Source organism: Corvus kubaryi, unplaced genomic scaffold (assembly GCF_017639235.1).
Source record: "Corvus kubaryi isolate FWS band 111438036 unplaced genomic scaffold, C.kubaryi_AGA036_p1.0 64885, whole genome shotgun sequence".
Taxonomy (NCBI): Eukaryota; Metazoa; Chordata; class Aves; order Passeriformes; family Corvidae; genus Corvus; species Corvus kubaryi.
Window position 1 is genome coordinate 2711 of NW_024581583.1, and position 19919 is coordinate 22629.

Consider the following 19919-nt stretch of genomic DNA (forward strand, 5'->3'; position numbering starts at 1 on the left):
ATGTGTTTGTTCCCCCGGCGCCATGTGCGTCCCCCCAGTTTCATGTCCCCCGTGGGTGCCATGTCCCCTTCAGTGCTGTGTCCCCCCCGGGTGCCAGCTGTCCTCCCTCGGGGTGCCATGCATGCCCTCCAGTGCCATATATCCCCCCCAGTGCCATGTTTCCCCCCGTGCTGTGCCCCACCCGTGTGTCATGTGTGTTCCCAAGTCCCCCAAGGGCCATGTCCTCGCCATGAGCGTCGTGTCCCCCTCTCTGGGTGCCATCGCTCCCTCCCCATGGCCACGTGCCAGGGGGGCCGGGGGTCACACTGGGTTCGACGCCCCCCCGGTGGGGTCCCCGGTGTGTCCCACGCCGCGTGGCGGTGGCAGTGACGGTGGAGGTGGCGGTGCCCATTGTGCACGGGGCGGGGGCGTCGCGGCCTCGTCACCACTTCCCCGGGCTGTAGGAAGCGGGAAGCGGCCGCTCCCGGCTCAGTGGGGCCGCGATGGGGAACCTGCCGGGGGTCCTGTCCGGAGCCCCCCGCGCCTGCCCCGGCCTCGGCCTCTGCTCGCGCCCGCGCGGCCCCGCGCCCGAGGGCCCCCCTGTCACCGCTGCCTCCGCCGCTGTCACCGAGCCCCCCAAGTAGGTGCCCAGGTGGGATGGACGGGGTGGGATACGGAGGAATGGGGTGGAAAGGACGGACAGGGCACCGGGGCACCGGCGCTCACCTGCCGCAGCTCCGAGCCTCGACGGGGACCCCCTCCTCCCTCACGGGGACGTTCGCACATGCCTGGAGCCCACCGGAGAAGTGTCCCCGGCGTGGAGGTGTCCCCGGCGTGGAGGCGTCCCTGCCGGGGTGGCTCGCATGGGTCACTGGGGCAGAACACGGAGCCCGCCGGCAGCAGAGCCCTGTGCGCATTGCCCGTGGCGTCGCGACAGTGTCTCCTGTCCCACGGCGTGGCCCCAGCAGCCCGTGGGACCCCCGGGGGTGCGCTGGGGCGAGCGGGATCTGGGGGCACATATGGGCACGTATGGGGAGGGGCGTATGGGGTCCGGTGGGGATGGAGGCTTAGGAACCCCCCAGCTCGGAGGAGACGGGGACGGGAGGGGGGTGTGTCCACCCCCCTCGGTGGCCCGGAGCCCGGTCTGACTCATGGCCATTGTTCACACTCACACGAGGGCCAGGAACGCCCCGCGCCCCCTCCATCCTCTGACCCCTCAACTTTTGACCCCTCCAACTCAGCCCTCCATATCTCGATCTCCCATTCCCTGACTTCCCAGCTCAGCTCCCCATCCCCTATTTCCCCTGCATCCCCTGATCCCCCCCCCGCCTCCAGCACCAGAAGTCCCCGGACCTCCCCCACTGCCCCCGCCACAGCCCACCCACTGCTCCCCTTCACCCAGTGCTCTCCTGTCGCCGTCCCCTCGGACAGGTCCCCGCACCCCGAGGCGGTCCCGGTGTCAGAGCCGCGGGAGCAAGTGCGGGGGAGGTGGATGGGTTTCTCCCCAAGTCCCCCGAGACCCCCGGCTGGGCCCCCCCCCCCGCCCGGACAGGGCTCAGGGGTGTCCCGTGTCACCCTCCAGCCCTGCGCCCTCCTCCCCGGCGGAGCCCCCCCGCTTCGCTCGCCTGAAGAACTGGGAGACGGGGAGCATCAGCTACGACACGCTCTGCGCGACTGCGGGGCAGGTCCGGGGGGGCGCGGGGCGCGGCTGAGGGGAGCGGGGATGGGGCACGGGAATGGGGTGTGGGGCTGGCGGGGTGAGAAGAGAGGGCGCAGGGATAGCGGCAGAGGGCTGGGGGTGCAGGTTGGACTTGCATATTGGGGGGCTGCAGGATAGGAGGCAGATGGGGGGGCAAAGTCAGGGGGCGGGGCTGGGGGTGCAGGTTTGGGGGGGTGCCGGGGTGACAGGCACGGGCGGGGCGGTGTGGAAGGGGATACAGGGACCGGGACGTCTGTCCCGGCGATCTGGGCAGCTCACCAGATCACCCCCCCAGGAGCTGCCCTGCTCGGGGCAGCGCTGCCTGGGGTCCCTGGTGCTGCCGCGGCCGCTGCCCGCCCCCACCCCCGAGGGGACGCGACCGCCCGAGGAGCTGCTGGAGCTGGCCCGGGACTTCATCACCCAGTACTACGTGTCCCTGCGGCGGTGAGCGGGGACGGGACCCCCACAACAGACATGGGCACCCCCACAGCGGGCATGGGCGCCCCGCGGCCCCGGGGCACCCACAGCCCAGCCCCGGCCCTGTCCATGGCCCCATTTCCACCCCAGAGCACCCCACTGCCTCGCCCTCCCCTGCACCAAGGCACCCCACAGCCCCAGGGCACCCCACAGGCCCGCCCCTGCCCAAAACACCTTTATATCCCTATCCCTTTCCTGAGACACCCCAAAAACCCACCCCTGCCCCAAAGTATCCCCAGCCCCATCCCTGCCCAGAGCACTCCACATCCCCATCTGCACGCCAGGGTACCCCCATAGCTCCAGAGATGTCCTAGGGTGCCCCATATCCCCACCCCTGTCCCAAAGCACACCCATATCCCCATCCCTGCCCCAGAGCACCCCGCACCCCTGTACCTGCTGGGCCCCCGCCCCCGAGGCTGCCAGTGTCTGGGGGTGCTGGGGGGTGGTCCCAGTGTCCGTGGATGCTGAGGGTCCCCCTGCAGGGAGAACTCCCCGGCACACACGCAGCGGCTGCGGGAGGTGGCCGCCGACATCGCGGCTTCGGGCTCGTACCGGCTCCGGGAGCCCGAGCTGGCGTTCGGAGCCAAGCAGGCCTGGCGGAACGCGGCGCGCTGCGTCGGCCGCATCCAGTGGAACAAGCTCCAGGTGCGGCCCCACCCGCGGGACCCTCACCCACCACAGCCCACGGGGACACCAACACGGGAAGACCTCAAACTCCTGGGGACACCAAACCACAGGGACCCCAACTCCCCGCACAGGAATGCCACCCCATCTCACGGGCACCCACCAGGACCAACCCCCCCACGGTTACCCCCACGCCACGGGGACCCTCACACCATGTCCTGTGTGCTGCGGTGACCCCCACCCTACAGAGACCCTGCCTTGCACCTGTTCCATGGGGACCCCCAGCCCAGGGGAACCCCTCGGGAACCCCTGTCCTACGGGGACCCTGGTTCCGCAGGGAACTCCCACCCCAACAAAGACCCCATGCCACCGCCGCCCCATGGGACCCCTGTCCCAAGGGACCCCCTGGCCTGCAAATTCCCCAGGGGGACTCCCACCCCACCTGGTCCGCAGGGGTCCCCCACACCCCACCCTGTCCCTCCCGCAGGTCTTTGATGCCCGGGACTGTGCGGGGCTGGGGGAGATGTTCAGCCTCCTGTGCTCCCACATCCAGTTCGCCACCAACCGCGGCAACATCCGGTGAGAATCCCCCCGGCCCCCCCCGACCCCCGCGGCTGCCGGGGGTCCGGACGGCCCTCCCCGCGCCCCCCTTCCCCCCAGGTCCGCCATCACCATCTTCCCCCCGCGGGCGCCGGGACGCGGCGATTTCCGCATCTGGAACTCGCAGCTGATCCGCTACGCGGGGTATCGGCAGCCTGACGGCTCCGTGCGAGGCGACCCTGCCAATGTGGACATCACCGAGGTGGGGGAGCCCCTGCGCCCCCAGGCCCCCTCACCACCTCCCCATCCCTCCTCTATCCCCTCTCCATCCCCTGCTCAATCTTCCCTCCATGCCGCCCTCCGTCCCCACTTTATCTCTCCTCCATCCCCCTCCTCATACTACTCCGTCCACCTCTCCATCTCCCCTCCATTCCCCCGATCTCTGCACCCCCAAACACTTCCTGGTGGCCCTCCCTGACGCTTTCCCCTCCCAGCTCTGCATCCAACATGGCTGGACCCCCGGGGGGGGGCCGCTTTGATGTGCTGCCGCTGCTGCTGCAGAGCCCCGACGAGTCCCCTGAGCTCTTCCCGCTCCCCCCGGAGCTGGTCCTCGAGGTGCCGCTGCAGCACCCCACGTGAGTGGGGCTGTGACCCCCCAGAATCCCTCTGGCTGCGGGACTCTCCCAGTGCCCTGGGCTGAAGTCCCACAGGGTCACCTCGGGGGAGGGGATGGAGGCTGGGGAACCCCGCTGGGAACATGGGGCAGACATGGGTCTGATCCCATCCTTGATGGATACTGGGGTGCTGGGCTCGTCCCTGGCTGGGATACTGGGATGCTGTCCCCTTACCCCGCTGGGATACCGGGTTGTTGACTCCCTCCCGGGCTGGATTCTGGACTATTGGGATGCTGATCCTCTCCCTGACTGAGCTATTGGTGTGCTGACCCCCTCTCCGGGTGGGATACTGGGACACAGGTGGGATTGGGGTTGGGTGCCCACACCGGGGGCCGCGGGGCCGCTGTGGGTCTGTGAGGGTGCGCCCACAGCCCTTCCGTGCCCCCCAGGCTGGAGTGGTTCTCGGAGCTGGGGCTGCGCTGGCATGCGCTGCCAGCCGTGGCCAACCTGCTGCTGGAGATTGGGGGTCTCGAGTTCCCCGCGGCGCCGTTCAATGGTTGGTACATGGGCACCGAGATCGGCTCCCGGAACCTCTGCGACCGCCACCGCTACAACGTGCTGCCTGTGAGCCCCCGGCCCCCCCGGGACCCCACAGGGACAGCCCTCGCACCCCACTGCAGTCCCCCCAGGATCCCTCCTGGGAGCCCCCTGCTACTCCCCAAGATTTCCACACTGGACCTCCCCGGAACCCCCCAGGGACCCCCACTGGGACCACTCTGGGACCCCCTTCAGGCTCATCCAGGGACCCTCACCAGAACCCCCCTGGGACTCCCACCGGGACCATGCTTGGGTCACCCCCACGACCTCCCCCAGGAGCCCTCTGGTACCCCGAACAGGACACCACTAGGACCCCATCCGGGACCCCTCGGGGACCGCCTGGCTGACCCCCTGGCCAACCCTGCCTTGCTGACCCCCCACAGGAGGTGGCCCAGCGCATGGGGCTGGACACAGGGACAAGCTCATCCCTCTGGAAGGACCGGGCAGCCGTGGAGGTGAACGTGGCCGTGCTGCACAGCTTCCAGGTGGGACCCCTTCTGGGCCCCCCAGTGCTGGGAGCCCCACACTGCTGGGCCATAGGAACCCCACATCCCTGCACCCCCCATCCCCATAAATGGTCCAAGTACCCATTGCCCCCCTGTCCCCGCAGGTGGCCCAGGTGACCATCGTGGACCACCACGCAGCCACCGAGTCCTTCATGAAGCACCTGGCGGCGGAGGGGCGGGCGCGGGGCGGGTGCCCTGCGGACTGGGCCTGGATCGTGCCCCCCCTCTCGGGCAGTCTCACACCTGTCTTCCACCAGGAGATGGTCAACTACCACCTGAGCCCCACCTTCCGCTACCAGGTGGGACCCCTGCCCCACACATCCAACCCCGTGGCTCCCCAGCCCCTCTGCCCCCCTCCCAGGGCTGGAGGTGCCAGAAGCAGCGGCTGGTGCTGCAGCCCCAGGTCACTGAGACCCTCGGTCAGCTGGCACTGATCCCCCTGGATCCCCGAGGACTTTCTGGGACTCCCCCAGGCACTGCAGATCCCTACGGAACCCCCAACCCTCTGCGTCACCCTCCACCGGCATCTACCCCACAGCTGCCCCCGGGACACCCCACAGCACCCCCTGAGCACCCTCTGGGACACCCCCAGCACCCAGCTGAGGGTCTCCCTCAGCCCCTCTGGGAGTCCTCCAGCCCCCCTCGAGCCCCCATGACCCCCAGTTCACTTTCTGGTACCAGGCGGGTCCAGCCCCACAGACCCCCAACACCTCTTCCCCACAGCCACCCCCCCTCCTGCTCCCCAATCCCACAGACCCCCAACCCCTCTGCCTCACAACTCCCTCCCCACGGCCCCTCTGCCCCACAACCGGCCCCTTCGCGCCCCACAGCCGGACGCCTGGAAGGTTTACGTGTCCAAAGGCACCACTGTCACCCGGAGAAAGACCTTCAAGGAAGTGGCCAAGTAGGTGAACCCCATGATCCTGGGGATCCCCTGGGAGTTCTGGGATCCCCTGGGAATCCCATGCTGATCCCATGGTGGCCCTGGGGATCCCACAGCGCTGTCAAGATCTCGGCCAAGCTCATGGGACACGTGATGGCGCGACGGGTCAAGGCCACCATCCTCTATGCCACGGAGACTGGGAAATCACGGACTTACGCTTGGAATCTGTGCCAGCTCTTCCGACGGGCATTTGATCCCAAGGTTTGGAGGAAAAAGGGGGAGAACTGGGACAGCTCCCCTCACCCACCTCCCCCCACGGGGCCAAAGGCCAAATGCCCTGTGGCAGGGGTTTGGGCGAGGGGAGGCGCCGGGTGCAGCTCTGTGGAGGGATCCTAATCCTGGGATTCCATGAAGGTGCTGTGCATGGATGAGTATGATGTGGTGGCCCTGGAGCATGAGACCCTGGTCTTGGTGGTCACCAGCACATTTGGGAATGGGGACCCTCCAGAATGTGCTGAGGTAGGGATGGGATGAGAGGAGGATGCAATGGGGATGGGGATGGGGATGGGGATGGGGATGGGGATGGGGATGGGATGAGATGAGATGGGATGAGATGGGATGAGATGGGATGAGATGGGATAAGATGGGATAAGATGGGATGGGATAGGGAGGGGGATAAAGATGAAGTTGGGGTTGGAGATGGGATGGGGGTGAGATGGACATGGGAGGAGATGGGATGAGCATGGGGTGGGGATGGGATGTGGGGGTGACATTCTGCCCCCCACAGAGCTTCTCCAAGGCACTGATGGAGATGACATCGCCCTACACTGGCACCTCCCAGGTGGAGCCGCCCATGTGAGCACCCCGGGGGTCCTGGGGGGTCTCCACTGGGGCCGGGGCAGGATCCCCCCTCACCGTCCTCACCCTCCTAACCCCCCAGGAGCTACAAGCTGCGGTTCAACAGCGTCTCCCAGTCCGACCAGCTCGTGTCCTCCTGGAAGAAGAAGCGGCGGCAGCTGAGCAACACAGACAGTGCGGGAACCTTGGGAGCCCTGCGGTACCGAGGCCACGGGGATGGGCATGGGATGGGCATGGCCACAGGGACAGAGCATGGCCATGGGGATGGGGATGGGCATAGAATGGGCACGGGATGGGTACTGGGATGGGGTTCTCAGCCTGGGCATGTTGGGAGTCCTGTGGTACCGAGGCCACACAGATGGGCATGGTCATGGCCGTGGGAACAGGGATGGGGTGGGGTCCTTGGCCCGGGCACGCTGCCCTGCTGGGGCTTGGGGCTCACACCGGCACTGGCAGCTCCAGCCCCGGCTGCCCTGCAGATGTGGGAGGGGCAGGAGCTGCCCCCGAGGTCCCCAACCCTGACCCCCTCATGTAATGGCCTGACCCCTCTGGCTTTGGGGACCCCCCACACTGCGTCCCCCCCCCGGTTGGTGGTGTTCAGGTCGGGGTCCTGGGCATACCTCCACATTCCTGGGGACCCTCACCCCCCCTTCTCCCCCCAGGTTTGCGGTGTTCGGGTTGGGGTCCCGGGCGTACCCCCACTTCTGTGCCTTTGCGCGGGCCGTGGACACGCGGCTGGAGGAGCTGGGGGGGGAGCGGGTGCTGCCCCTGGGCGAGGGCGACGAGCTGTGCGCCCAGGAGGAGTCGTTCCGCACCTGGGCACGCCAGGTGTTCCAGGTACGGGGCTGGGGGGGCTCAGGATCCATTCTGCACCTGGGCACGCCTGGTCTGCCAGGTCCGAGGGTTGGGGGGCACCCACAGGCCACCCTGCTCGGCACCCACTGCACCCCCCCCGTACCCCCAGGCTGCCTGCGAGACCTTCTGCGTGGGGGACAGCGCGGGGGGCGCCGAGGAGCTGTTCGCCCCGCCCCAGGGCTGGAAGCGCCAGAGGCACCGGCTGGTGCCACAGCCCCAGGCCACCGAGACTCTGGCCGGTACTGACTCCTCCGGGACCCCTCCCCCCGACCCCTGCGGGACCTCCCTGTGTCACCTCGCACCTGTCACCGGCATCTGCCCCGTGTCCCCCGGGACACCCCATAGCACCCCCCGAGCATCCTGGGGGATCCCCTCGCACCCCACAGCTCTGGGAGGCCACCTCCCAGACACCCCCCCAGGGACTCGTCCAGCCCCCTCATGACCTCCCCAAGACCCTTTGGTTCCCCCCAGCCCTCCTGTCACCCCATGAGTCCCCAGCCCCCGTGCTCCTCCGTGTCCCCCCAAATCCCTGCTCCTTCCCAGCCCCTCCGTGTCCCCTCGTGACCATCCAGTCCCTCCAGTCCCCCTATGACCCCTCAGCCCCCCATGTCCCCCAGCCCTACATGTATCCCTGTGTCCCCATGTGTCCCCAGCCTCCCGTGTCCTCCTACAACCACCCGTGACCACCAGCCTCCCGTGCTCCCCTAATCCTCCGTACCCTCCCCTGCATTCCGTGTCCCCACTTCCCCCATGATCCCCCCGCGCCCCCCAGGACTGTCCCAGCTGCACAAGCGCCAGGTGTTCCCCTGCTCGGTGCTGTCTGTGGAGAACCTGCAGAGTGAGGAGTCCAGGTGAGATTCCCCCGCGCAGGGACCCCCACCTCCCACCCCACCCACCCCCGGGATCTCCCGTTCCCCTCCACTCCCGGGACTCCGGGGTCCCCCCATCCCGCGGACACCCCCCACTGCCGGGACCCGCGGGACCGCTTTCCCCCCCATCCCGTGTCTGCCCCACCTCGTCCCGCGCTGACCCCTCCTGCACCCCGCTGACCCCTCGCCCCTCCCGTCATTCCAGGCCCTCCTCACCGCTGCCCCTCCCGCACCGTGGCACCCTCCACCCCCGCTGTCCCCCTTGCACCCCCAAAGCCCAGACCCCCCGTTCCCCCAGTCCCCCCCGCTGACCCCCCGTGCCCCCCAGCCGGCAGACGCTGCTGGTGCGGGTGGGCTGCGCAGAGCAGGGGGGGCTGCGGCACCTGCCCGGGGACCACCTGGGCGTGTTCCCCGCCAACCGCGAGGAGCTGGTGCGGGGGGTCCTGGAGCGCGTGGAGGACCCGCCGCCCCCCGAGCAGCCCCTGGGGATGGAGAGCCGCGACGGGGACCCCGCCGGTACGGAGCGGGCACGGGGAGGACTGGGGGAGAACCTGCCGGTACGGAGGGCACGGGAGGGATTGTGGGAGGACCCTTCGGTACCGGAAGGGGACAGGAGGGGGTCCCGCCCCTACGGACCGGGAAAAGATGGGGAGGGGCTGAGACTTGGGAAGAGAAAGAGGAAGGGGCTGGGGAAGGGAATGGGAAGGCGCTCGGACTTGGCTGGGTGGGAAGAAGAAGGAAAAGAGGAAGGGCCTTGGGAAGGGCACAGGACAGAAGTGAGCGCCCCGATCCCCCCATCCCCAGGCGGGTCCACCCCCGGGCCGTGCTGGGTGCCGCAGGACCGGCTGCCCCCCTGCACCCTGGCCCAGGCTCTCACCTTCTACCTGGACGTGGCGGCCCCCCCCGACCCCCCAGTTCCTGCAGCTCCTGGGCTCGCTGGCCCGGGACCCCGCGGAGCGGGAGCGGCTCCAGCGCCTGGCGCAGGTGAGGGGGAGTGGGGTGGGGGGTCACCACCCGGAGAGGGGCGGGGGGTACTGGGGTACTGGGGTGCTGGGATGTTGACCTCCCCCCGTACTGGGATGCCGGTTACCTCTCAGTCTGGATACCGTGATGCTGATCCCCTCCCTCAGCGGATACTGGGATGCTCCCCCACCCCGGGTGGGTGCTGGTCCCCTTGGTCGGGTGCCAGGCACGGGGAGGCCCGGGGGCCGGGTGTGGGATCCCCGCTGTCCCAGCCTTGTGCCCGCAGGACGCTCGGCTGTACGAGGAGTGGAAGTGGTTCCGGTGCCCGACGCTGCCGGAGGTTCTGGCCGAGTTCCCGTCCGTGGCTCTGCCGGCCGCGCTGCTGCTCTCCCAGCTCCCACTGCTCCAGCCCCGCTACTACTCCATCAGCTCCGCGCCCGGCGCCCACCCGGACGAGATCCACCTCACCGTGGCCGTCGTCACCTACCACAGCGAGAGTGAGCGGGGGCAGGGGCGGGGCCGGGCGCGGTCGGGCACCTCCAGGGCACCTTCAGGGTTTCCAGCATTTCTCCAGTGTCCCCAGAGCATCTTCAGGTCCCCCCCATTCTCCAGCCCTGCCCGGGCACAGAGGAGTCGCCAGTCCCTGCGGGAGGCTCTGTGAGGGGCTGCCTTTGGGGGGTGCCACCTGCCGCACCCCCACCAGCCCCCTCTGGTCCCCACAGACGGGCAGGGTCCCCTCCACTACGGCGTCTGCTCCACGTGGCTGGCGCGGCTGCAGCCCGGGGACACAGTGCCAGCCTTCATCCGGGGGTAAGGGATCACCTGTCCTCCCGCATGTGTCCCCCCCCGCCATCCCTCTCTGTCCTCCTCAGATGCTCCCCTACACGTCCCCTGCCTACCCCTATTCCCCCCAACCTACCCCCCGCCTGCCCTCCCCCCATTTCCCGACAGCTCAAGGGCCCCCAGTGACCCCCGACTGCTGCAGGGCCCCCTCGTTCCGGCTGCCGCCCGCCCCTGACACCCCCCTGCATCCTCGTGGGCCCCGGCACCGGCGTCGCGCCCTTCCGCAGCTTCTGGCAGCACCGGCTGCACCTGCTGCGCGCCGGAGGTGGGGACAGGGGACGGGGCTGGGGACATGGGGACACGGGGGGGCTGGGGATGGGGGGCAGGGGCGATGGGGGGCCAGGGACAGGGGGATGGGGAAACAGTGACATGGGGAAGGGGGCATGGGGACAGGTGGTTGGGAGGATCTGGGGACGGGGACTGGGAGCTGGGGATGGGAGGGATGCGGGGGTGTGGGGTATATGGGGACATGGGCACAGGGACACAAGAACATGGTGGCACTGGGAGGCAGGACAAGAGATGGGGACAGTGAGCAAGGGGTTGGGGACGTGGGGACATGGGGAAGGGATGGAGACTGGAGACGTAGGGACATGGGGATGGGGAGATGTGGGGACAGGGGGGGCTGCAGGACAGGGGTGAGCGGGGCTGTAGGGACGTGGAGTGTGGGGACACGAGGACATTGTCCCCCTGCAGGTGGCCCCCTGGGCCCCATGGTGCTGGTGTTCGGATGCCGCTCATCTGCCCTGGACCACATTTACCGAGAGGAGATGGAGGAGGCACAGGAGCAGGGGGCCCTCAGCCAGGTGCTCACGGCCTTCTCCCGTGAGCCCGGGACCCCCAAGGTGTGACGGGGACAGGGGTGGGATGGGGATGGGGACTGAGACCGGGATGGGATGGAGACAGACTGGGATGGGCTTGGAACTGGGGAGGGAGGTATGATGGGGACAAGGACAAGGCGAGGATGGAAATGAAGGGGACAGGGATTAGTGGGGGACACTAAGCCAGCGATGGAGGTGAGGGGCTGGGGACACGGACAGGGACAGGGACAGCACACAAAGGATCAGGGCAAGGATGGGAACCTGGGGACAGGTTGGGTGGGTGCAGGATGCCATCGTCCCTGTGTGTCCCCAGACGTATGTGCAGGACGTGCTGCGGGCGCAGCTGGCGGCCGAGGTGCACCAGGTGCTCTGCCAGCACGGGGGCCACATGTACGTGTGCGGGGATGTCACCATGGCCACCGAGGTGCTGCAGACCGTGCAGCACATCCTGGCCCAGGAAGGCAACATGACACTGGGGCAGGCGGGGGACGTCATCAGCGAGCTGAGGGTAAGGGCTCGGACACGGGGACACCACAGGGGACACACCTGTGGACACCACGGGGGACACCGGCCCCGGCCCTGACACCTGTCCCGCAGGACAAGAACCGCTACCACGAGGACATCTTCGGGCTGACGTTCCGCACGCAGGAGGTGGCCCTGCGCATCCGCAGCCAGTCCTTCTCCCTGCAGGAGCGGCGCCCGCCGGGCCCGGCGCCCTGAGTGCGGGGACACGGGGGTCCCTGTGGCTGCGCCCTCGTCCCGCCACCCCCCAGTAAAGGTTTAGTTTTGATACCCCCGGCCCCACACTTCGGCTCCCGCAGTGGCACTGGAGGCTTGGGAGCTGGCACAGGGCAGGATGGGCTTTGTGACACTGCTGGGGGCACCTGGCCACCCTCCAGACATGAGGGGTGGGAAATGGGGGGCAAAAGGACACAGCCACGGTCCTGTGGCTCTGAGGGGTGGGAAACGGTGGGAGGGGGCCACAGCCACGGTCCTGTGGCTCCCACTTGTGTGGCTGCAGTTGAGTGGCACCACGCCGGCACCACCGTTGCCACCTGCCCACAGCCCCCAGCGTCACCCCACGCTGCCCTGCCCCCATCCACGGCATCGCCCCCCCGGGACCCCCAGCCCACCCCCGGGCACAGCCAGCGGGCACAGCCCCTCTGTAAACCTTTATTTCGGCTGGTGCTCGGGGCACCAGCCCTTTGCCCCCCCCAAACACAGCACCTGGGGGGGGCCCCTGGCAGCACCCCTGACCCCGCACTGCAGTGGGGGCACCAGGGACACCCCGAGCAGGGGGCTCCCACGGACAGGGCCCCCCTGGCAGCATAGTGGGCACGGCGAGCCCCCCACTGTGCCCCTGGAGGCTCCCCCGGCACCTCCGGGGGGGGTCTCGGCACAACCAGGACCCTGCGGAGAGAACGGGGTGTCAGCAGGGACCCCAGAGCAGGGACTTCAGCGTGGAGATCCTGGAGTGGGGGCCCCAGAGTGGGGACCCTGGCACTTGGGGACCCCAAAACTGGGCACCCCAGAAACTGGGGACCCCGGCACACATGGCAGCCAGACCCCACTGAACCCCAGCCCCGGGGGTCTCCGTGTCCCAAGTCCCTGTATCCTCAGCCCTGGGGGTCACCATGTCCCCCAGCCCCGGGGCGTCCCGTCTCCCACCCCCGGGGGTTTCCATGGCCCAATCCCGGGGGTCCCCGCTCCCCCGTGTCCCCACTCACCGGAGCCGGGTCCGGCTACGTCATTGTCTCCTCTTCCTCCTCCTCTTCCTCCTCGGCCCACCCGCCCAGCGGCATCTCCCGCAGCTGCGAGGCCCGGGCAGCCGAGCCTGGGGGGCACGGGGGGGGTCAGGACCTCCAGAACCCGCCCTGCCCTGGCTCCAGGCTCGGCCCCGCGGTGGTGGGGGGGTGTCAGCAGTGTCCCCCCAGCCCCCGGGACACACCACGCGGCCGGTGCTCACCTGTGGTCACGAAAGGGTGTTTGGGTGCCCCCGCGGGCTGGGGGCCGGGGCCCTGCAGCTGCTGCTGCTGGTGGAGCTGTGGGGGAGAGGGGTCAAGGAATAGCAGAGACCCCGCATTAGTGCTCAGAACACCCCCCAGAGGCAGTCAGAGCCCCCCTATTGCTGCTAGAGCCCCCCAGCACAGCAGAGCTCCCCCAGACTGGCACTCGGAGCCCCCCATGGGGCAGCGGGGCAGGGGTCCCTCAGCCCAGGACACTCCCCAGCTCCCAAAGGGGTGGCAGAAGGGCGAACATGGGTGACACCAGCTGCGGTGCCTCATCCCCAAGTCGCCATCTGGCCGTGGCCGAGAACGGTGGGTGGGTGTCACCCAGGGGGGCAGGGAGCGTAGGGCAGCCTGGAATGGGGCTGGGGACAAGGGACGGGGGACAAGGGACCAGGGCCAGGCAGGACTTCCAGGGGGCGAGGCAGAGCACCCAGACAGTGACACTCTGGTGGACATGGGGACACCAGGGGACCCCAAGGGACCTGTGTCCTGGGGGTGCTGTGGGCAGGGGGAGCACGGGAACCGCAGGTGACACACCTGGTGCAGGTAGATGGCGTGAAGGCTCATCTCGGCCGAGGCCACCTCGGCCAGCAGCGCCGAGCGGCTCAGGCTGCGCAGCCGCGACTCACTCAGCGCCGGCCTTGGGGCACGGGAGGGGTGGCACGAGGTTACACCCCCACCACAACAACCCCTCCTCGCTGTGACAGCCCTGAGCCGTCGTGACACCCCTTGCCTGCCACCACATCCCTCCCCGCCACCCCTTTCCTCTGTGACACCCCCTCGCCACCCTGACAGCCCCCCATCAGTGACACCCCTCACTGCCCTGACACCCCTCCCAGCCATCCCCCCTCCCACGCCCCCCATCCCCCGGTGCCCATGTCCCCACCACGTCTCTCCTCCTCACGACCCCTGTCCCTGGTCCCCACCTGTCCTCGGGGCACTGGTGCTCTCCAGGGCTCTCAGGGGCTCCGCAGGGCGGGGTCCCCAGGGGGTTCCGCAGGGACGCCAGCAGGCTGGCGGTGGCGCTGGCCGTGCTGCAGGGCTGCCCAAAGCGCGGGTCCCGGGCCACCAGCCCGCTGGCCGCCAAGACGCTGGCTACCAGCCCCTCGGGCTGTGGGGACATTCGTCAGGGGGACACCCAATGTACACCGTAGCCCCCCCGAACCGCCCCCACTCACCGCCAGGGCCGAGTCCTCAGACAGGAGGGACGCGGCCAGCGGCCCCTCGGCCAGCAGGTGCCGCGGGGGGGGGCGCGGTGGCCGCGTCGCGGGTCACCTGCGCCTGCAGGTGGCCGAGGAAGCGGCGAGCGGGCGGCGGCGGCCGCCAGCGGGGATTGCTCAGGGCGAAGCGCATCAGCGACAGCTCCGTCTTCCCGTGCTCCGCTTGGCGCTCCGGGGGGGGCCTCCGTGTGTCCCTCCGACAGCCACTGAGGGGACAGGGACATGGGACACCCCAACAGGGGACACGCAGCCCCAGCCCGCCACCCCCGGGCCCCCCAGTCCCCACCTGGGGGTTGCCGTGGTGCCGCACGTCCAGCTGTGCGAAGGAGCAGATGTCGCCCACCCCCGCCACCTCCACCGTGAAGTTGCGGAAGAAGTCCACGATCTCGAGGGCGCGGGGGGGAAACGCGAAGATGAGGATCAAGGGTGTCACGAGGGGGCTCAGCAGCTCCTCCAGGATGAAAACCTGCAGAGGCGGGCAGTGGGATCTGGGGGTGTCCCGGGGCAAAGGTCCCAAATTGGGAAGTCCTGGGGTGGGATGTCCAAGGTGGGGGTGCCAGGGCAGCGGAGTCCTTGGGCAGGGCTGCCCTGGGGTGAAGGGGTCCCAGGGTGGGGGACTCCAAAGCAGGAGGCTCCTGGAATGGGGGTGTCCCAAGAGTGGGGAGTCTTGGGGCAGGAGGGTCCCAGTGTGGAGGAGCCCAGAGTAGGCGATCCTGGGACAGGAAGCTCCCAGTTTGTGGGGTCCTGGGGGTGGGGGGGTCCCAGGGCAGGGGATTGGGGCAGGCAGTCCCAGGGCAAGGGGTTCTAGGAGCAGGGGATCCAAGGGTTGAGGGGTCCAGGCTGGGGATCCTGAGGAGGGGGGCTCCAGGGTTGGGAAGTCCCAGGATGGGGAGCTCCCAGTCTGTGGGGTCCTGGGGGTGGGGAGGATGGTCCCAGGGCAGGGAGGTCCTGGTGAGGAGGGTCTCTGGGAGTGGAGGGGCTGCACCCACCGCCTTGTACTGGAAGAGCTGCGCCATCTCCGCTCGAGTCTCGGCGCGGCCGGCACGGCCCTGCCAGTGCTCGGGCAGGTAATGGACGTGTGCGAGGACCCGCTGCAGCAGCTGCTCGGGGCACCACACCGAGTGCTCGTCTGGGATGAAGGACCTGCAGGGGCACAGGCAGGGTCCCACCTTAGCCCCCCGCTGCCCACCCAGCCCAGCACGGTACAGAGTCTGGCCCATCCGTGACCACCAATCCAGCACCCACCTGGCCACCGTGACCACGAGCCCCAGCAGCGTGATGGCCGTCAGGATGTGCTGCACCGTCAGCACGTCCTCGTCGTACACGGTGAGCACGATGAGCACGGCCAGCACGGAGCCGGCGAAGAAGCCCACGTGGCGAGCCAGCACGGCCAGCAGCGGGCTGCTGAACGAGTCCATGTACTTGGTGGCCGGCGCATGGCCGCGGCCGAGCCGCGCCTGCAGCTCGTGGCCCAGCTCGTTGAAGTGGCGCAGGTAGTGGCGGGCGTAGAGCGACCAGCGGCGCGCACCCAGGCTGCCCGGCGCCCGCTTCAGCCCCTCGGCATAGCTGAAGAAGGCGAGCAGCAGGCGCCAGCCCAGCACGCAGGGGCACAGCGCCAGGTTGGCCACCCCCAGCAGCACCGCTGCCCGCGCCAGGCCCCGCGCCAGCGCCCGCCGCGAGCCCGCCCGCTTCACCTGCGGCCGCAGGCTCCAGGTGTTCTGGAAGAGCGCGGCTGGGCCGCGGAACAGCAGCAGCTCCAGGTTGAACTGCAGGCCGCGCGTGAGGAAGACCACGGGGCCGAGCAGCGGGAGGCGGAAGCGCACGGGCAGCAGGGACTTGTTGACCATGGCCACGGTGTAGTTGCGGAAGCGCAGGATGCGGTGGTGGATGTCGAGCTCCGTCAGCTCCCGGCGTGGTACGCACAGGGGCTGGCGCCGCTGCAACGCCAGCAGCCGCGCCTGCACCGACTGCCAGCTGTGGTTACACAGCTCCTCCTGTGACGGCGGCACGGCGATTGGCACTGGGCACCCCGTGGCACAGCTCAGCACCGCACGGCGCTGGTGTGACTCGGCATGGCTCAGCACCGCACGGCCCCGTACGGCACAGCCCGGACCCCAGCCCCCATCGGCCCTCCCCAGCCCCTCACCGCGGGGATGCCGAGTGCCCGGATGTAGAAGCTCCGGATCTCCCAGTAGCCCACGAGGCGCCGGAGTGCTGTGACCAGGCGGCACAGCCAGACTGCGCCCGCCAGCACCAGCAGGAACAGCAGCCACCCGCTGCCACGGAGCCTGTGGGGACATGGGTGTCACCAGTGCCACCAACCACCCTGTGGCCTCCTTCCAACCACAGAGCCTGCCAAGAAGACACAGGTGTCACCAGCGCCACTGGGACCCCCCCGGCCACACCAGTGCCAGCAGAACCAGAAGCCACCTGCTGACATGAAGGCTGTGGAGACACAAGTGTCAGCAGTGCCAACAAACCCTTCACAGACAGCAGCCACCCACTGCCCTGGAGCCTGCAGAAACAGGTGTCACCAGTGCCACCAGTCCCCTCGTGTGCATCTGCTGTCTCAGAGTCTGCTGGGGACACACATCACCCACAGCACCAGGACCCCAGGCAGCCACACCAGTGGCACCCTGACCCCCACAAAGCCATGCTAGTGGCACTGGGACCTCTGCACGGCCATGCAGGCACCAGCAGGAGCAGTAGCCACGCACCGCCACTGACCCTTTGGGGACATCCACACCACTGGGACCCCGCGTGTCACCCACAGCACCAGCACCCCTGCACAGCTCACCCAATGTCCCCCAATGTCCCCCAGTGTGCCCCAGTGTCCCCCTGCCCACCTGCGGGCGCACTGCGGGGCGGGCAGCACAGCGTCCGGCAGGGTCACCTTGGTGTGCTCGGGGACGTGGCTGTGGTTGAGGGGGCGGGTGGCGAACAGGACATCGTAGTCGACACAGCACAGCAGGAATGTGCTGAAGGTGACGACAAACAGGAACTGCCTGGGGGCACAGGGGGGTCAGTGGGACCCCTGTGGCACAGCTGTGTGGCACTGCATGGTGACAACGTGGCATCACTTACACCAGCTCAAGGACGTCCGAGAGCACAACGCAGGCAAAGCCATTCCTCTGGTGGAAGTGGTAGATGTGTGGGGGGGTTAAGGAGACTTTGAGGGGGTGATGGACCCCCCATGTCCACCTCCATCCCCAGAGTCACCCCATGTTCCCCCATGTCCCCCACAGTGCCGCCAGGGGCTGTGCCAGGATATCTTGGTGAAGAAACTGTCCAGGTCCTTGATGTGGTGCCACGAGTCTGGGGGAAAACGCAGGGGGGTCAGGTGGGAATGTGGTGCCGCCCCATCACCCTGGACCCCCGCGCCCCTCCAAGGACCCAGAAACACCCACTGGGACCCCCAAACAGCCCATGGGAACCCTGGATCCCCCACCAGATGGGACCCCAGTACCTGTCGGCCCTTCAGTGACGTGCAGCAGCAGCTGCTCCTCCTCCTCCTCGCCGGGGGGCGAGTCCTCCTCGCAGTCCTCCAGCCGCCGGTATTCCGGGTACTCCCGGTCCTCCTCTCCCTGCTCCGCCATCACCTGCCGGGAAACGTGAGCACCTGCCGCCGCGGGGCAGGTGTGGGGCGGAGGGCTCGGGGGGCAGGTATGGGGCACCGGAAATGCCACGGGGGTGCCGCAGCGCCGCCCGCGTGCCCCGAATTCGGGTGGCCTGAGCTGGCCCCGGCCGCGGGCAGGTGACACCACAGGTGCCACCGGCCCGTCCTGTCCCACCGGCCAGGCCAGCGCCAGAGCTTGCCGTGACCCTGCGGGGCTTCCCGGGAAGGACCCCCTGCATGGCCCGAGTGACCCCAATACTTCCCCCAGCTGTCCCCCTCTCCATGCTGTGCTGGCCCCCCCCCAGTCCGAGTGGGGGAACACCCCTCCCCAGAGACCCCTGTGTCCACAGCCCCCCCACACCCTTCCTTCCCGTAGAGCCCCCCTCCCCACGGACTCCTGTACCCACAGACACCCCACAGACCCCACTCACAACGGACACAGCACCCCGGAGCCGGGAGCAGCAACCCAGAGTGGGACCAGCTCGGGAACAGTCCTGAGCCTCGGCGGCCGCTCGGTGCCTTGCGGACCCCCGGCCCGAGAAGGGCCGGACCCCCCACCCCCTGCGCTAGGGCAGGACCCCGGACCTCGGGGCAGGGGGACAACCCCCCACAGGGGAGGACGGGACCCAAAACTCTTGGAAAGGACCCCAAACCCTTGTATGGAACCATCACCCCCTGGGGAAGGATGGGACCCCCACCCCTGGAGCAGGATGGGACCCCCCTGTCCACCTCCCCACGGCTCCCTTACCGCAGCCCCGCGGCAGCGCCGCGCGTCACCTGCGTCCCCCGCGGTGGCCACAGCCGGTGTCCGGCCAGGCCAGTGGCCGCAGGTGACCCGTCCGGCCCCACCTGTCCGGGGCTGACTCACGGCGCGGGCCGCGGGCGCGGGGCTGATGCGGCAAGAGGGATCCGACCCCCACTTGTGCAACACCCCCTCGGGGACAGCGGCGGCTTCCCCCGGGATCGGGTGTCCCGGTGGGTGACACCAGCACGGCCCGTCCCGTCCCCAACCAGCTCCGCACCCGGCAGCCAAAAATATCCTCGGGGCCCGAAAATAGCCCGAGAGTGTAAACAGCGGGGGGGCCGGGGGGATCCCCGGGCGGGGGCCGGGCAGCCGGGACAGCCCCGAGGGCCAGGGGCAGAGCTCAGGGCATGTGCCAGCCAGGGCACACAGTGGCCCCCGGCAACGGCCCCGGTGACCCTCCCAGGACACACGTGTGCTTCCGCAGAGTCACCTGTGTCAAACGGGGACCCCCGCGACTCCGCACGGGGAGGCGGAGACCTGCCGGTGGGGCCACGGCAGGGTGACATCCCCGTGGTGACACGAACCCCAGTGGTGACACATGGCTGCGCCGTAAGAACACGGACGGGGCTCGTCAGTGACCCCCGGGAGTGACCCGGGATCACCCATGCGGACAGGGGCACCCCCGGGGCTGCAGGGGACACACCTGCCCCGATGCCCCCGTGCTGCCCGCTTGGGGGGTCCCGGGGCAGCTGAAGGACCCCGGGAAGGAGAGGGGTGACCCCGCACCGGGGACAGCGAGGCTCCGCCACCCCCGATACCCGCTTCCCCGTCCGTGCTCACCTGGCCGCTCGGTGCTGGCTCGGTGCCCCCGTCCCCGCCGGTGCGGGACGCTCAAGGAGCCCCGCGCTCGCCCCGGGTCCCGCCGCCGGCCATGGCCGCACCGACAGCAGCCCCGGGGCTCGGGGGGTGCCGGTGTGCGGTCTGAGCTCCGGCACAGGTCCGGGGGTCCCGAGGTGGTCCCGGGGAGGAGCGGGGATGCCGGGACCGGGGGTTGCAGGAGTCAGGGCTCGGAACCCGGGGAAGGGCCCGAGGCGCCGGAGAGGGGCCGGTGCGGGTCGGGGCCGGCGCAGGGCCCGGGCCGCGGTGTTGGGGCTCCGCCCGCCCGGGACCGCCCCTCCCCGCCCCTCCCCGCCCCCGGCCCTCC

At 69.5% G+C, this 19919-nt stretch overlaps 2 protein-coding genes across 2 annotated transcripts; one reads left to right on the forward strand and one right to left on the reverse strand.

Annotated features, from left to right (window-relative positions):
• Positions 1 to 439: 439 nt before the first annotated feature.
• On the forward strand, positions 440 to 11931 carry LOC121672723 (nitric oxide synthase, endothelial-like). The gene is given in 29 exon segments (XM_042045503.1): positions 440 to 619; positions 1562 to 1664; positions 1974 to 2122; positions 2638 to 2800; positions 3267 to 3358; positions 3440 to 3581; positions 3814 to 3837; positions 3839 to 3954; positions 4383 to 4557; positions 4914 to 5015; positions 5141 to 5335; positions 5867 to 5940; positions 6036 to 6180; positions 6334 to 6438; positions 6707 to 6774; positions 6860 to 6976; positions 7440 to 7614; positions 7742 to 7871; positions 8405 to 8483; positions 8830 to 9017; positions 9306 to 9400; positions 9402 to 9485; positions 9751 to 9961; positions 10187 to 10274; positions 10450 to 10486; positions 10488 to 10572; positions 11001 to 11149; positions 11439 to 11633; positions 11723 to 11931. Coding segments are annotated over 29 exon segments (3546 nt in total). The 5' UTR covers positions 440 to 482; the 3' UTR covers positions 11846 to 11931.
• A 353-nt stretch (positions 11932 to 12284) lies between these two features.
• On the reverse strand, positions 12285 to 19917 carry LOC121672724 (autophagy-related protein 9A-like). Its single transcript, XM_042045504.1, is given in 18 exon segments — positions 12285 to 12535; positions 12853 to 12959; positions 13092 to 13167; positions 13672 to 13774; positions 14061 to 14245; positions 14313 to 14390; positions 14392 to 14532; positions 14534 to 14560; positions 14641 to 14820; positions 15344 to 15497; positions 15600 to 16348; positions 16501 to 16642; positions 17201 to 17359; positions 17439 to 17503; positions 17626 to 17669; positions 17821 to 17953; positions 19206 to 19317; positions 19556 to 19917. Coding segments are annotated over 15 exon segments (2325 nt in total). The 5' UTR covers positions 17951 to 17953; positions 19206 to 19317; positions 19556 to 19917; the 3' UTR covers positions 12285 to 12535; positions 12853 to 12867.
• Between the last annotated feature and the right edge of the window lie 2 nt (positions 19918 to 19919).